This window comes from Balaenoptera physalus (genome assembly GCF_965194825.1).
Source record: "Balaenoptera physalus genome assembly, chromosome: 13".
Lineage (NCBI taxonomy): Eukaryota > Metazoa > Chordata > Mammalia > Artiodactyla > Balaenopteridae > Balaenoptera > Balaenoptera physalus.
In genome coordinates this window covers 26,716,096-26,733,982 of record NC_138892.1, presented here as the reverse complement: position 1 = coordinate 26,733,982, position 17,887 = coordinate 26,716,096, and the positions used below count along the sequence as shown (strand labels likewise).

The 17,887-nt window shown below is 37.4% G+C and overlaps 2 protein-coding genes across 14 annotated transcripts in view; one reads left to right on the top strand and one right to left on the bottom strand.

The window, feature by feature from the left end:
- PLXNC1 (plexin C1) overlaps positions 1-3,120 on the top strand; it is a 145,011-nt gene extending 141,891 nt beyond the window's left edge. Inside the window, exon 31 of the mRNA XM_082418863.1 lies at positions 626-3,120. Within this exon, the coding sequence (XP_082274989.1) occupies positions 626-730 (105 nt within the window). The 3' untranslated portion in view covers positions 731-3,120. The remainder of the gene's footprint in view (positions 1-625) is intronic.
- Positions 1-17,887, bottom strand: part of CEP83 (centrosomal protein 83) — a 147,000-nt gene that overhangs the window by 11,326 nt on the left and 117,787 nt on the right. For 6 of the 13 annotated variants that reach the window (XM_082418951.1, XM_082418945.1, XM_082418954.1 and 3 more), the window contains 3 exons: positions 7,821-7,924; positions 5,742-5,931; positions 3,197-4,749 (listed from right to left, as the gene is read on the bottom strand). In XM_082418951.1, coding sequence (XP_082275077.1) covers positions 4,645-4,749; positions 5,742-5,931; positions 7,821-7,924 — 399 coding nt within the window. In that variant the 3' untranslated portion in view covers positions 3,197-4,644. Of the gene's footprint in view, positions 1-3,196; positions 4,750-5,741; positions 5,932-7,820; positions 7,925-8,014; positions 8,055-9,587; positions 9,654-17,887 lie in introns of those variants that run through there. The other 7 variants (XR_014252180.1, XR_014252181.1, XR_014252179.1 and 4 more) reach the window with 4 other exon arrangements.

The following is a 17,887-nucleotide window of genomic DNA, read 5'->3' as shown; positions in this document are numbered from 1 at the left end:
CTGGGACAGGCTATCCATGTCAATGGTGAGAATAGCTCACCAATTCCATTTGCTACTTGAAGATCAAGTGAAGCACTAAGGTAGGGTAGAGGCAATGAGTTCCTTAAACATGATAAGCATCCCTCTTTCCAGGGGTCAGGGGTTAGAAGGGAAGCACTGGGGAAGGGAGGGGAGAGGAGGGACTACACTGCCCAGGAGGGAAGGGGAGGGGAGGGGAGGGGAGGGGAGGGGAGGGAAGGGAAGTAGACGTCTCTGACCAGGAGGCCCCTGCCTGCTGCATTTAAGAAGAAATACTTGCCTGCATGTTGGCTGCCCAGGAATGCTTGCTGTGCTTGGAATGGCTGTAACATAATGCATAAAACAGGGCCTTGAAATTCTGGCCCCATATTTGTAAGCAAATAGTTTGGTATTTCTTGTGAGCTTCTATTTTAAACCTAAGCGTTGTTGATCCTGTGATAATGACTTAGCAAAACAACTTGCAAAGTGAGTATGTAAATGATTGAAGAAAATGTTGGCATCTGTTTCATACAGATTTTACCACTCACAGCATCAGGAATGCAAAAAAAACAGAATTGTAATGCTAAAACCACAATATCTAAAATATAACTGTTCTAATTGTCAACAGATTCTAAATAAACTAGAAAGAGAACGAGGGCTGGAAGAAGCTCAGAAACAACTCTTGCATGTAAAAGTCTTATTTGATGAAAAGAAGAAATGCAAGTGGATGTAAGCACTCTGGGGCCTGGCTTAATCTGGTAAAGTTCTTCAGACGACTTGGGAGCAAAATGGCTGCTTAAGCTACTCTGTGTCGTTAATTATTTAAGTTTGCACATAGGTTCCACTTTGAGCACTGTCTTTTTTAAGAGAGCAAGGCACACGCACAGCTTTTAGAAAGCATACCAAGCACTGTGCCTGTGTGTGTACTGTGGGAGCGCTTCTGTACATAGAGTTGGAGTGGTTGTCACAAACAGCCTCCTTGTTCAGAGAATACAGGGCCAGTAAGCAAGGGTCAGTATTGTAACTACAGTCTCCACTTAAGCACAATGATATACGTGGTTTTGTTTGAAAACTACAGCTGTGTAGCACTTGTGACTACATTGCACCTCTGCAGACAAGGGACACTGCCAGTGATCAAAACAAAATGTGAAATGAGTCATCTGGAAACAAGGTAGGGGTGTTAGGGCAACCTTGCGGACTTGCAGCATTGAAACTTTCCCCGGTAGTTCTTGGAAAAGCTGACCGCAGAATTTGGTAGTGTGTACACTTAGCATTTGTGAGTGTGTGTGTGTGTTTTTAAACCAAAAACTAACAGTGTTGCAACATTGTTGAAAGGGCTCGTGTTTTTCAGTGGTCACCGACTGTACTCCATCAAACTCACCTCCATTTCACTAAGGAACTCTAAAGCAGGGAGAGGGAGTAGGCTTCTTTAAATGCAACATCATTTTACCCAGACACTTTAAAGTATGTACGTTTTCTTCATTTTATTTTTTTCATACTAAATGTATTTGATGATAGTGGACATGTTGGCTATTGTAAAAAAAAAAAAAAAAATCAGTAGCTTATTTCTGTCTAAACAACACTTCGATCAGAATTGTCTGTGGAAGAGTAACGCACTCCCCTAACCCTACATCTCTATATTACTGTCTCCTTGCTTTAGATTTCTGGTGAACCCTGTGGTTATAAATACTTGTGTGTGGTTAAAAAAAAAATACATTTTACATTTCATGAAATTGCTGTTCACACTGGAGTATTATATATGAATATATATATTTGAGGCCCATGGCCTGAAAAATATTAGTATACAACTTGGTATCTTAGTCTTACGATGTACTTTTTGAGAGTATTCCTCACAAGAGAAAGAGTTAAAAAAAAACCTGTTTTATTCATGCCTTTTTTAAAAAGAATTCCCTATCTAGTTATACTGTAGTCTTTTTATTGCTGATTTTTTATTCCTGAATTTTTGCTGCTCATGACCAACTTTAATACCACTGTGTTTTCCTTCTATTAAACCAGAAGTAAAAAGTGTAATTGGCAACTCTCAAACTTTCCTTGTGGCACCTTTACCCTTGGTGCTCCAAATCCCAGATCGAGGAAAGAAATTTTTTCAAGTAGCAAATAAAACATTGATCACACATTCCTTAAAATCATTTACCAACACTGTATGGGATATCAGGATTTAAATGTGAATTTGTCTTAAATGAATGCTGTTCTTTTTGCTCCTCACTATCTGGTAAAGAGTGAGAGGCGACACCTCACAAACTGATCAGAGAAAATAAGCATTTATTGCCCTGACAGGCACCTTCCCAATCCTGTCGCTTTTGACCATTATCTGTCCAATGGACACACCTCAAAAATACTACCAAATAGGTTACTTATAAAGGTGAGAGGTCTGGTCCCCATCTAAGGCTGCTACAGTCTTGATGTGAAGGGGTTCACAAGAGAACAGTAGGAGAGCTGAGAGCCAAGGGTAGGAGAGTTGCCCAGAAGACTTCCCTTCTTTAGGGTACAGAAATGCTAAGAAATCTCAAAGGATCAGTTACAGCTTTATCTAAGTATTCAGTAAATGCTACATGAGGGTGTCCCTGTCCAGCTCTCTGGCACATGAGTCCTGTGTGGAGACTTACCTTCTTTTCCAGGGACTGTGCTGCTGGGAACTTTGGGCAAGTCACTTACCTCTTTGTGCCTCAATTTCTGTATAATATTTCTAACCTACCTCACTGAGGTGGTGTGAAGACTCACTATAATGTATGTAGCGTGTTTGTCAATCCTCCAGTGAAAAGCACTATCTGGATCACATTAGCCAAATGCAGTAAACGGCCAAATTAGATGTGTGCTGAAGACAATCAGTCACTGGGTCTACATTAAACAGCAACCAGAGAAACAAATGGCAAACATTGTCTATTTTCAAGTTTCTTTGCATATTTTTTTGGTGCAAAACCATTTATAAACAACTTTCTTTTTCTAACACTAGTGTCTACAGCAGCATTTAAAAATTAATTCTGTTACCTTTTTCTGTAATAGGGATTTAGAGTCTATTTCTTATTGTATACCTGATTGAAGCCGTTCTTGGAGATGAATGTTTTAAATGTCTATATCCAAAAATAAACATTTTGATGTAAATGTGGACTGTTTTTGTCTTTTTCCTCCTTCAAATTTTCTAGTTATAATAGATTTTTAAATTCTGAGTGGCTCCATGGAAATTAATTATTTTTCAAAAACAAAGTGTCACTGTATACACTGTAAATTAGCAGCTATATGTATAGTAAGTAAGTAAATCTAGTTTCTTCTAAATGATGTTAAGGCTGCACAATTTCACTCCTGGCCTCCACTATCAATTAACTTGGACTTTTGAATGTGAAGACTTCTGGATAATGAACATTCCACTTAGTCCAGCAGACTTGAGCTTTGCCTTGTTGACATGAAGTTATTCCAGCAGAATGCCTTAAAAATGTTCCATGAAAAAAAAGCAAATGGGGACTTACCTCGTGGCACAGTGGTTAAGAATCCACCTGCCAATGCAGGGGACACAGGTTCGAGCCCCAGTCCGGGAAGATCCCACATGCTGCGGAGCAACTAAGCCCACGCACCACAACTACTGAAGCCCGCGCCCCTAGAGTCCATGCTCCACAACAAGAGAAGCCACTGCAACGAGAAGCCCACACACTGCAATGAACAGTAGTCCCTGCTCCTGCAACTAGAGAAAGCCCGCGCGCAGCAACAAAGAGCCAACGCAGCCAAAAATGAATAAATAAATTTATAAAAAAAAAAAAAAAAAAAAAAAAGCAAATGATGGCATACTTAGGGACACACAGAAATAAAACATTTGTAACAGTTTGGTTAGATCCAATAGATCCAAAACAGTAGGAGGCAAAGTTAAAAACCAGCAATATTTCTAAAGGGACCCCACTGGGTTCAAGTTTTGCAATGAATGGCCCTTGTTTTATACAGCCACAGGATTTAATTATTTGTACTCTGTTATTTTCTATCAATCCTAACCCAACTAAGCCAGAATTAGTGAGATCTTCTACACTGTATGGTTAAAGCAAAATTAAACACAAAACAATAGTTAGAAAAATATTTATTAAGCTCTTTAATAAATTATGTGCACACAGCTTTTAGAAAAGGTAGTTTTATAATATATATCTAGATATCTATTTTTTTATACTAACTTTAAAATTGTCATTTTTCAAGAACTAGAGGTTTATAACTCATATATAGTAAACCAGAAAATGTTCACTGACCCTGTTATTGCCAAGCATCTCGAAGAAGAGGAAGAGGGAATTCAAGATGGGCATGTTTTAGGCAAAATGCCAAAAAACTCAACAAAGTAAGATTAATAAAATAATTTAAAAACTTGATTCCCTAATGAGTTCCTTTTATTTGTTCATTTATTTCACATTCTCAAAGGGTTGTCAATAATATTCTAAATATCTCTGAAGCTGCTTTAGTGCTTCACTTATCATTAGTATAACCCTAAAATCCTGACATTCATTCAATACATCATGTACTGGTACCTTCTCTTGAGGCACATTCAAGTGTTTTGGCAAACAGTAATAAAGTATCTAAATACCACATACGTTAAAACTTCAAGCCTTATTGAGTCACTGATTTCATCCCTTTTGATCTGCCTTTTCTCCAAGAAAATCATTCCCCAGGAAATCCAAGTTCCTCTAGTTGTTTTCTTTGTGTTGTTTCTAGTTCTTCTAGTCTTTTGCGAAGTAGAGAGAGTTCCCTTTGATGCTGCTCCTCCTTAAAAGCACAGAAAGAGGAAAAAAAAAAACAACAACAGAAAAAGCACATCAAAAAAGACTGTTAGAAAAACTGGTGGAAAAATAACTGTTAGGCAGTGGCCTCAGTGCCTCTTTTATTCAGGCCTGCAACATCTGGCAAGAAAAGGATGACCATTTTAGCAGTCTAAGAACACCAGGATGGTCTAGACTACCAACTAGTCCTCGCTTCTCTCCTGCCTCTGGCTGTAGCCTTCAGCAAAAACCCGAAGTCTGTTCCTCTCTAGGTGTAAAATTCACCAGGGAGTGAATTAGATAATAGTAATGTAGGGCCCAGGTGTACTTATATGGCAACTTTCTAATGTGATGAGAGTTTACTAGCAGTTTATCATATAAACAAAGCACTTCGTCTGAGATTCAATTCAGTGACTTACAACATTAAAAATCTTCAGTGCTTACAACATTACAAAATGTCATTGCTTATGAACAGTTCATCTTCTGAAAATCATCCAATCAATTTGATTCCATCAACATCTCAGGGATCTGATAAAGTAGAACCAACTCAGGTTTTGGAATTATACAGATTTAGGTATGAAACTCAACTCTCACTTAGCTATGACCTTAGTCAAGTCACTTCACCTCTCTGACTCAGCTTCCTCATCTGCTAATTGGGAATACTAATACCTTCCCTCAAAGCATTTTTCATTAGGATTAAATATTGTATGGAAAATACATGGTGCAGTACATTTGCGTAAATGTTGATAGTAATTAGTATTGTATGAGTGACTACAAACTCAACAGTTACTCAAAGACTTATCAGTTAAGCTTCTTCCTTTCAATTGCCCAATAGGAGACTTTACTCCTAGCACCATCACTAAAGGATAGGATAGACTCAAATCCACTATGTCTCTCAGCAGATTTTTCTGGTAAAGATTCAGGTTTTTAACTATTTAAACAGGGGAAAACTTATGGAAATATTTATCGAACTTTTTTCCCTAAAATAAATGCTCATACCTGCATATGAGGAGGAAAGGATAGTTCCATGCCTGGAACCACAGTTGGTGACTGAAAGCTAACAGGATTGATGGATGCTGTTGAAGGTATGTTAGGACCCAAAATTAAACTTCGAAATTCATTATGTCTTCTCTGTATATCCTTTAGTCTTTTTTGAAGCCTTGTATATTTTTCAAATGGAACATTTTGTCTTAAAAAGAAAAAGTGTTTCTGTTTAATACAGTTACATTCTACTGAAGAACAGTATGAGTCACAGAACATAATTCTAATTGGAAGAGGAGGATTTCTAAATTATAAGATTTATCTATATATGACATACACATAAGATTTGGTTTATCTAGAAAGATAAACAGGAACATGATATGACATCTTAATTACATGCGTTATTGTTGGCCCTGCAGGCTATCAACTGATCTTAAAGTTGTATTTGCCAATTAATCAAAGATTAAAAATCTTTTGATACTTTTACTTTCATTTCCACTTTACTCCGCCAACCCATGAATCCTGAAACTAAAAGGAGACTCCTTAAACCAAAAGGGTGCCTTATTTTACTGCAGGAATCAAATAGAAATAAAATACTAGTTGAATCTTTTTTTTTTAAGGGAAATTTATTTATCTATCTATCTATCTATTTATTTATGGCTGTGTTGGGTCTTCGTTGCTGCATGTGGGCTTTCTCTAGTTGCGGTGAGTGGGGGCTACTCTTCATTGCAGTACGTGGGCTTCTCACTGCAGTGCATTCTCTTGTTGCAGAGCATGGACTCTAGGGTCGCGGGCTTCAGTAGTTGTGGCTCGTGGGCTCTAGAGCTCAGGCTCAGTAGTTGTGGCGCACGGGCTCTAGAGCACAGGCTCAGTACTTGTGGCACACGGGCTTAGTTGCGCCACAGCATGTGGGATCTTCCTGGACCAGGGCTTGAACCCGTGTCCCCTGCATTGGCAGGCAGATTCTTAAACACTGCGCCACCAGGGAGGCCCTAGGTTGAATCTTATGAATGCCATTTTTGTACGTGAAATATGGTCAAATATAGCAAATTTTATATTGTCCAATTTAATTTTTTTAAATGTACCTAATGACAAAGGTAAAGCTACCCAACTTTAGGGGGAAATGACATTGATAAAAAACCCACTTTTCAGGCCTTCACAGATTTTGGACATAAATTTCCTGACGATCAATCACACCAGTAATCAAATATAGTTTCAAAACCATTTGAAGTTCTAGGCGATCTGTGCCATAGCTGCCCAATCTTGAATTGGTAACACCTCCTCCATAAACATTAATTTTGAAATATTAAGTTGAATTTTGTTTTAGAATGAATCTGGTGGCTTCTTACTTTGGAACAGAGAGTATTATAAAGTTGGCATTTATTCCACAGTCTAGAAACCTCTTGGATGTTCTAAAAAAAACACAACTGTTCACATTTTGGTAATAATTATACCCAGAAGACCAGTGCACATTATAAAACATCACTGCTTGCTATACAGGCAATTCCCATTACAGAAAAGTCTGGTACTGTCTAAATGCTGAAGACTACTACTAATCACCTGAATTTGAAAATATTTTATTAACTTGAATCACATGGGTCATACAATGCCACTACCACTAACTTAATATGGTAAATCTTCTCTGATCAAAAATGCTAATGATGCAGATAATTAGCTGTGCTTGGATGTAAATGAAAAACCAGAAGCTACTGCCCAATAATATTTTCCATACCAAAAAATTTAAAAACTGAACTTTGATTCAAAGTTGTGGCCACAATTTTAGAACTCGTAATCACTAAACTGTCTTGTCTCAGCAGCAAGGATTCACACCACTCCTGGCTACCAAAGCCAGTGACTGACCTCTCCTGTCAGTCCCAACTGTAATACAAACGCATGTGTTAAAGACCTTTTGGTTTGAAGAAACATTCAATCAGAAAAAAAAAAATAGCAAAGATAATGAATTAGGAGTCTAATGAATAGTTTTAGAGTTCTTTTAAATGTATATTTTAAAAGAAACCCAAGTGCATTATACTCAGAAACAAAGTTGTATAATATCAAAATAGCCACACGGGATGTGTATACATACAAACACATTACCTATTTAACACCTGATTTTCTGTTTCTAATTCTTCTCTCTTTGCCTCCAAGACTTCTACCTTTTCCTGCATTCTCTTCAACTTGTTTTCATGAAGAGATTTTCTCTAGAAAAAGAGAAACAATTAATAATGAGCAAGTATGGTAATACATACTCTCTTATTTGAACAAAGCTATATAGTGAATATTTTACTCACCAAAAAAATTTTACTCAGAGATGAGTATTTTCAGGGAATACTAGGAGCAAAGATTAGTAGATATGATGCGTACTAAAAATTTTAAAGATAATAAAACACAGATCTACCTCATATCCTCAACGTGACAAACAGAACTATTATAAATGTCAAATAATATCAATAAGGAAATTGTGCAAATAAAAAATCTAGGAAGGGAAGGAGTCAAATTTTACTAATGAGTTTGCCTGTCACCTCATAATCATGACTCTTCATTTTCCCAGAAGATTATCATGGGTTTAAAACAACTATAAATTTAAAATTTAAAAGCATGTTTGCAACTGATAAATTGCTACCAAAGAAGTGAATTAAAGGATCAGACAGATAAGATTGATTATGGATGCATCTCAGTTTGAAAGCATGCCTTTCTAAATATTCAAAAGAAAAAAATTTAAACTTCACAAAGGGAAAATTTTCTAACGTGGAAAAATCTATGTATAATGCAAAAGTAGTAAATGAAAAAAGGTAATACTTTTTCAGTTTTATAAACAGGTTGTTTTTAGTTTTTACAGAAAAACACCTATAAATGTTGACAATCACTTAGTAGCTACAGACCTTTTAGATTTTTGGTTTCTAACTCTTTACCTAAGTATAACAGGCTTACAGAAAAATGCACATAATGTAAATGTAAAGCAAAATGTAAAACCACGAAGCAAATGCTGGTGTTGTTACCTCACAGGTCAAGAGCACTGCCGTACCAAAAGGGCCCCTACCCTTCCCTCCTTTCAATCTCTACCCCCTCTGTCCTCTGAAAAGGTAACCAACTAATTTACTTCCAAAGCTGTAGTTTAGTTTTGCGTATTTCTGAACTTCATACAAATGGAGTCACAGTGCACATTCTTTTACAGATGGCTTTTTTTCTTTCACTCAATACTGCGAGATTTATTCGTTACTGCTTACAGGTGTGGCTCATTCATCGCCTACCCTGGCCCAGGAACCACCCTTCTGTCCTTTATTAGCACAAGTATGTATATATTTACAGGTGACTCAGGACTCTATTCATTCACCTACCCACATCAAAGAAATCATACACTATATACACTTCTGTTTCTGGATTTTTTGGTTGTTCAACATTTTACCCCTATGGCTAAGCCATGTTATTGCATGTCACAGTTCCTCTCTACTGTTATGTTGTTATCCATTTTACAAACACACTATATTTTATCCCTTCTCCTACTGATACGAATTTGAATTGTTTTCTACTTTGAAGCTACTATGAATAAAGTTTTATGAACATTCCTGAATATGTTTTTGGTAGATATGTTTCCTCATTTCTCTTTGAGTATATACCCAGGAATGAGTCATACAGTATACATATGTTTTATCTTTAGTAAAAACTGTCAGTTTTCTAAAGTGGTTCTAACTAATTACTAATTACATGCCCACCAGCAATATACGAGAGTTCTAACTGCTCTACATCCTTACCAACACTTGGTGTGGTGGGTCTTTATAAATTTTAGCTACTCTGGTGGAATAGAATAATATGTCACTTGTAGCTTTAATTTGCATTTTCCTGTTATCTAATGAGGGTGATTACCTTTTCTTATGCATACTGACCATCTGGATATCCTTTTTTTGTGAAGTGCTTGTCTTAGTCTTTTGCCTGTTTAAAATAAATTTTTTTTTGAGTAATCTGTTTCTTATTTGTAGGAGTTCTTTATATATTCAGAATATGAATCCTTTGTCAGATATTTGTGTTGCAGATTGACCTTCTCTCAGTGTGTGGTAACATTTTTTCCCATAAGTGTCATTTTATAAAAAGAAGTCCTTAATTATAATAAAATCCAAATTATCAACCATATCGTTTACAGTTAGTGCTTTTTATGTCCTGTTTAAAAAATCTTATCCCAAGATCTTAAGATTTTCTCCCCAAGTTTTTTTCTAGCAGCTTTATTTTTTTACTTGTCACATTTGGGTCTGCAGTTCATTTTTATCTAATTAGGTTGGGTTAATGATAACCAATTGACTCCACATCCTTAAAGGACCATCCTTTCCCTGTTGAAAGGCAGTGGTACTTCGTGGTCAGGTGTTCATATACTATTTCTGGACTGTATTCTGTTCCATTTGTCTGTCTATCCTTATGCCAATACCACACTGTTTTAATGACTGTAGCTTAAAGTAAATCTTGATATCTAGTAGTGTAAGTCCTGCAGCTTTGTTGTTTTTCTTCAAGATTGCCTTGGTTGTTCTAGTCCTTTGTACTTTCATATGAATTTTAGAATCTACTTTGCAATTTCCACAAGGAAAACTAATGAAATTTTGATTAGGATTGCACTCAATCTACAGATCAGTTTGGGAAGAACTGACATCTTAATAATATTGAGTCTTCCAAATCAAGCGTGGTATAGTTTCCCTTTATCTAGGTCTTCTTTAGTTTTTCTTAGCAATATTTACCTATCTTTTATTAGATTTGTTCCTAAATATTTTATATTTTTTATGCTAATGTAAATGGTATATATTTTATTTTCTAATTGTTGTGTATGTAAAGAAAGAACTGATCATCACAGAAATGCAAGTCAAAACCACAATGAGATATCACCTTACAACTGTCAGAATGGCTATTCTCAAAAAGACAAGAAACAAGTGTTGGTGAGAATGTGGAGAAAAGGGAACCCTCATGCACTGTCAGTGGGAACGTACATTTATGCAGCCACTATGGAAAATAACACAAAGGTTCCTCAAAAAATTAAAAGTAGAACTACCAGCAATTCCACTTCTGGGTATTTAGTGAAAAAAACCAAAAACACTAACTTGAAAAGGCACATGCACCCCCATGTTCATTGCAGCAGTATTTACAACAGCCAAGACATGGAAGCAACCTAAGTGTCCATCAATGGATAAATTGATAAAGAAGATGTGATACACACACTGGAATATTATTCAGCCATAAAAGAGAAGAAAATCTTGCCATTTGTGACAACATGGATGGACCTTAAGGGCATTTTGCTAAGTGAAATAAACCAGACTGAGAAAGAAAAAATACCACATAATCTCACTTACGTGTGGAATCTTTTAAAAATAAAATAAGCTCAAAGATACAGAGAACAGACTGGCAGTTGCCAGAGGCAGGGGCTGGGGGATGGGTGAAATGGGTGAAGGAGGTCAAAAGGTACAAACTTCCAGTTATAAAATAAATAAGTCCTGTGGATGTAAAGAACAGCATGGTGACTATAGTTAATGATACTGCATTGCATATTTGAAAGTTATTGAGAGAGATCTTAAAAGTTCTCATTACAAGAAAAAAAATTCTGTAGCTATGTATGGTGATGGACGTTAACTAGACTTATTGTGGTAATCATTTTGCAATATATATATAAATACCACATTTTCTCTATGGAAGGTTTTAAATTAAGGAGTCCATTTCCCTAATGGATACAGGACTATTTAGATTTCCTAATTCTTCTTGTATTAGTTTTGTTGAGATGTTCAACGAATTTGTTCATTTCATCCAAATTGCATAATTAACACAGCTGTTCTTATAATAGTCTTTTTGTTTTAATATCTATAAGATGTATAAGTGATACCCCTTTTTCATTCATTATATTGTCCATTTGTGTTTATTCATCTACCTACCCTACCTACTTTATGAGGAGTTTGGGGAGAAGCCATTTTATCAATCTTTTCAGATTGATCAGCTCTTGGGGCAAGTTAAATTTTCTCTATTGTATAATCTCTGCTTCACTGATTTCTGCTCATGCCTTGAGGAGGCAGATGAGGATGCTGTTAAATCTATACACAGAGTTCATAATCCAGTTATTGTGTTTTTTAGTTCTAAACCTGCCATTTTAAAAAATGTTTTCTAGTTTTCTGGTCAACTCTCAAGCATTTCTTTTACTTCTGAGCATCTACAACATGGTAATTTTAAATTCTGTATCTGATAACTCCATTACCTGGATCCCCTATGGGGGGGGTTTCTTTATATTGATTGTTACTTCTCTTGATTTTCAATGTTATTTCCTCATGCAGCTATTTTTAAAATTATTATTATTAACAGAAATTTGTTAAAATTGATGAACCAATAATGATACATTATTATCAACTAAAGTCCACAGTTTACATTGTCACTCTTTGTGTTGTTCAGTTCTATGGTTTTGTCAAATGCATACTGTCCTGTATGCACTACTGCAGTTATCATACAGAATAGTTTCACTGCCCTAAAAATTCCCTGTGCTCTACCTATTCATCCCTACTTCCTACCCCACAAACTGGCAATCACTGATTTTTTTTCTGTCTCCATAGTTTTGCCTTTTCCAGAATGTCATATATTTGAAATCTTACAGTATATAGTCTTTTCGGACTGGCTTTTTTCATTTAGCAATATGCATTTAAGGTTCTTCCATGTCTTTGCATGGCTTAATAGCTCATTTCTTTTTGTCACTGGATAATATTCTCTTGTATGGATATAGCAAAGTTTTTTAACCTTCACCTACTGAAGGACATATTGCTTGCTTCCAAATTTTGGCAATAATGAATAAAGCTGCTACAAACGTTTGTGTGCAGTTTTTTTTGTGTGTGTGAACATACATTTTCAACTCATCTGAATAAATACCTAGGAGCATGACTGCTGAACTGTATGGCCAGACTATGTTTTAACTCTGTAAGAAACTGCCGTAGTGTCTTCCAAAATGGCTGTACCATTTTACAATCCCACCAGCAATAAATGAAAGTTTCTATTGTTCCATATCCTTACCAGTGTTCCATATCCTATCAGTGTTCTGGATTTTAGCCATTCTAATGGATGTGCAGTAGAATCTCTGTTTATTTTTTATTTAGAGCTAGACATTACATTTTAAAAACTGAGGAAATAACTGAAGCCTACAATGCTAGTTTCCCTTAAAGCAGATTTACATTTGTTTCTTGCAGGCATCTAGGAAAACTAACAACAGGGGTTAATTTAATCTAATTATAAGGGCAGATTATCTGAAGCTGTGCTTCAATACTTGCAAGGGCCAGGCTATTTGCAGTTAGTTCACTCTTAGTCCAAGGGCATACCCCTTCATGGTCTCAACCCACAGCACTAGTAGACTCAGACCTGAGACCCTCTCTCTGGCAGATTCTGAACTCCAATTTTTGGTCCCAAAGCCCTACAAGGTTGTCAAAAGCTTTGCTTCACTTCTCGGCCTCTCAGCTGTCTCTTCTAGAACTGGCAGCTTCCTCTAAGGGAAAAGCAGCCCCAAATGCTGAGCTCACCTCTCCAGGTTTCCCATCTCTCCAGGATCTTGGCCTCTTAATTCTTCACTGCCCTTCATGGAGATATTTTTAAAAATATTTTGTCTGATTCTTCTAGTTCTCATGTGGAGAGCTGATCCACATATTTCCTAGTCTGTCATTATCAAAAGCATATGCTCCTTTTAGGTATTTTAGTTCAACTAACAGCAGACATTTTAAAGATGGAAATGCTTAACACTTCATTATTATATGATTATATAAACCTGCAATCTTAAAATCTAGTTCTATTTCTCCATTGGTACTGCTCATTTAAATTGTGGTAAAATACGGATTTTTTCCCTCTCATCTTCAAATCTTAAGCATGTCACACACACACACACAGAGTGCACACTTAATTGGGCCCTATATTAACCACAGTTAATACAAAATACAGGGATTTCTGAAGGGAATTCCAGTCATAAAATACAAAATCTTGAGAAAAGGCTTTTTTAGAAAGGATAAGAAATGAATTAAGAAGAATCTGTAATTCTATAGGAATGTGGATTCCCCTGATGTTTCTCCAGCAGGGGAACTGATGGGTGAAAGCACTGTTTTGAAAAGATTAATATGGTATCAGTGTATAGGATGGACTCTGAAGTTTGCCTCTTAAGAGGCAAATCTGGAGATAAGCTTCCTGAAGACAGGGTTCAGGACAATGTTGTCCTCATCCTCATCACTGTAAAAACAACCAACCATTTACTGAGCACTACTCTTTGCCAGGAACTGAGTTAGAATGCAGCAAAAGAAGTGGATAGCTGGTTGACTAGTAGACCCAATGAATGCCTTAGACCCTAACATAATCATTTCTTTGCAGCACCCTCATTATCTTGACCCAAGCCTCCTTCTTCTTCACTCACACACACACACACACACACACACACACACACACACACACACACACACACACACACACACACACACACACACACACACACACACACGCACGCACACACACACACACACACACACACACACACCCCCATGCTGACCGGTCTCACCTTAAATTAACCAGCACTAACTTCAAATGGGCTCCCTATTGGTACCTGGAAATCCTACTAATTTCCCTAATCCAATCACTCTCCCAAACTCTTACATTCTTTCACAACTCCTTGTCTCTTCTCAAATCTGTTAGACCTCCACTCTTCACAGTCTGAGCTGGTGACCCAGATTCTTTTTTGCATTGAGAAAATAGCAGCAACCAGTAGAGAACTTCCACTACATCCATGAATTTATCAGGAACTTACAATCATATATTTTGTCTTCTTTCCAGGTACAATAGATACATTGTGTTTCTATCCCTTCCCTCTCTGAATTGAATCTAATGCCCTTCTGCCTACTAAAAGATATCATCCCTTCATTTGCCCCCTCCTTCTCCTGCATCATCAATTTTCCCCTTGCTACTGAATCATCCTATAATTTCTCCCTTCTTAAAAGAAGCTTTTGCTCTCACAATGCTAGCTGTTACCCCAGTTCTTTGTTCTTCACAACAAAATTCCTTCGACAAACTATATTCCATTTCAATCAGACGTGCATACCTACTACTCCACAGAAACAACTCTTGACAAAGCCACCAACAATTACCACACAGTCAAATGGATTCTTAGTCTTCATCTTACTATTTTATCATCTTACCACTGTGAAATAAAATTCATATTTATGGCAAGACAAGAAAAATTTAAACCTAAAAATTCTTCTCTGCGCTTTGGCCTCCCCTCTCCCCTCACTGTGCCTTGTGTATGTGCATTACGCATTGACCAAACCTCCCCCATCAGCAGGAATACCTGCTCAACCATAAACAGCAACATTCTCCGAGCATCAACAAGACAATGCGTTAAAAGAGAACATTCCTTCTTGATTATAAAGGGTCACATGACCCACCACAATGGCACTAAAATCTGGGTTTTGTAAACTGTCAATAATAGGTCATTTAATGTACAGCCCTCTGTCTCAAAAAACTTATATAAACTGTATCTTGACTTCTAAAGGGCGGAACAGTTCTCAGAGCTTTCTGAGATGCTCTTCTTGGGTTTTAACCCTCAAATTTGTCTTGAATAAAATTTTCCAATTCTTTCTTAGGTCGCCTGATTAATTTTTCGTCTCGTCGACACTATAATGTCATTTGACACAGCTAATCCTTCTTGAAGCATTTTTCTTCATTTGGCATCTAGTACTTTCTTGGTTCTTTTCCTATCATATTGGCCACTCCTTCTCAGTCTCCTTAACTTCCCAACTTCTAAAGTTTGGAATTCCTCAAAACTCAATCTTCAAACCTGTTCTTTTCTGTCTTCCTTCACTTTCTAGGTGACCTCATTTAATCCCATTGCTTTCAATACCATTTACATGCTGATAAGTCCCAAATCTTTATCTCTAGCCTAGTCCTCTTCCCTGAAGCCCTGATTCATGTATTCACCAGAATGCTTAGTATCTCCACTTGGAAGTCTAATGGGCATCTCAAAGAGTTAATGTGTCCAAAAGAGGCATCTTTATTTTATCCCTAAACCTGTTCCTTCCAAGGTCTTTCCCATGTCAGTAAACAGCAATTCTATTTTAACCACGTGCTCAAGCCCAACATCTTAGTCATCTTTGATTTATCTCTTTAATACCCTATAACCATTGTAAGTTCTACCTTTAAAAATATATACAGAATCCGACCACCAGTCTACTACTAGTTCTCTACATCTCTCATCTGAACTACCGAAAAGTGGTCTTCCTGAGTCCTGTTTGCCCCTCTACACAACAGCCAGAGATTCTCCTGAAAATATAATTCAGATTATAGCATTTCTCAATTCAAAACTCTCCAGTGTGTTCCTATCTCATTCAGAATAAAAACCAAAAAAAAGCCCCTACATCACCTAGCCTCCTACTACTTCTCTCCATTCCAGCTACCCAGGTCTCCCTCCTTGTATTCCTTCAACATACCAAGCAGACTCCTGCCTCTCTCTTACTTTCTATTCCCTCTGGAACATTCTTCCCATACATACAAAATATGGCCTCCCCCTTCTTTCCTCGAGGTCTCTGCTCAAACGTTACTTTATCAGAGGCTTCTCTGATCACCTATATAAAACAATGCCCTCTATCCCCCTTAGTTTTCCTCTTAGCACACATCTCCACCTGACATTTGTTTCTTTACTCCGTGTCTCCCATCCACTACAACATAAGCTCCTCAGTGCAGAGTCTTTATTTCTGTATCCCTGTGAATAAAACAGTACCTGGCATAATACAGGGTAGGTTCTCAATAAATCTGTTGAGTAAACTGACTAAACGAATATAGAGAAACCTCGTAGTGAAGAGTCTGAGCTAGGATGTTGCAATAAGAATAAAAAGAAATGAGGTGGGGAAAATGTGAGATACATTATAAAGGAAGAATTCACAGGCTCTTGTGACTATACTGGGTAGAACAGTGTCTCCCAAATATTTATGTTTACTCAGAATCTCAGAATGTGACTATGCTATAAGAAGAAATATATCTGGTCTTTGCCCTGGGCTCCTGGCACAGAGCTCCTAAAACCCATGGAATTTCCCGAGTCATAGGAGCATCTTTTGCTATTCATAACCAGCCCTTTTCAATCATACCTGAGTTAATACTAATGAGTTAACTTAGGGTGGGACCCCTAGGTAATCTCAAAATAGAGCTAGTCACTGGAAAGACCAAGTGGTAAGAAGGTAGGAACTTGCAGCACTATTCCCACCTCCCACCTCCCACTCTCCACCCTCCACTTCTGGGAGTGGCGGTACTGGAGATTGATATCTATTAAAAACTCTTGAACAAGGATACCTGGAAGGCTTCCAGGATAGTGAATACATTGATTTGCTAGAAGGGTGGCACTCCCAGAGAGGGCACCCCTCCCCCTCCATACCTTGCCCTATACATCTCTTCTATTTGGCTGTTCCTGAGTTGTATCCTTTCTAATAAACCAGTAAATACAAGTAAAATGTTTTCCTGAGTTCTATGAACCTAGGTGGGGGGTGTTATGGGAACCCCAATTTATAGTCATTGGTCAGCAGTGCAGATGGCTAAGGACCTGACACCTGACATGGGGTTAGTCTTGAGGCTGAACCCTTTAATTTGTGGAATCTGATGCAGTGTCAGAATTTAATTGAATTACTGGCACCCAGTTGGTGTCCAGAGAATTAGATAATTGGTTCTTGGTGTTGGAAAACACTCCAGAGTGACCTTATCTGAAAAAAGGGTAAAGTTAAGATGAGGTTATACTGGATTAGGGTGGGCCCTAAATCCAATATTGACTTGTGCCCTTATAAAAAGGGAGAAATCTGGATATAAAGACAGACACACACACCATGTGAAGAGAGAGGCACAGATTGAAGTGATGTGTCTGCAAGCCAAGGAACACCAAGGATTGCTAGCAACCACCACAAGCTAGGAGAGAGGCATGGAACAGATCCTTCCCCAGAGCCTTTGGAGGGAGCATGGCCCTATCAGCACCTTGATTTTGGACTTCTAACTTCCAGAACTGTGAGATTATAAATTCTGCTGTTTTAAGCCACACAGTTTGTAGTAATTTGTTATAGCAGCCCTAGGAAACGAATACAGTGACTGACTATATTTGGGGAAAGGGAGCCCTTAGGATGAATCAAAGGTTTGAAGACTAAGTAATTGGAAGAATGATA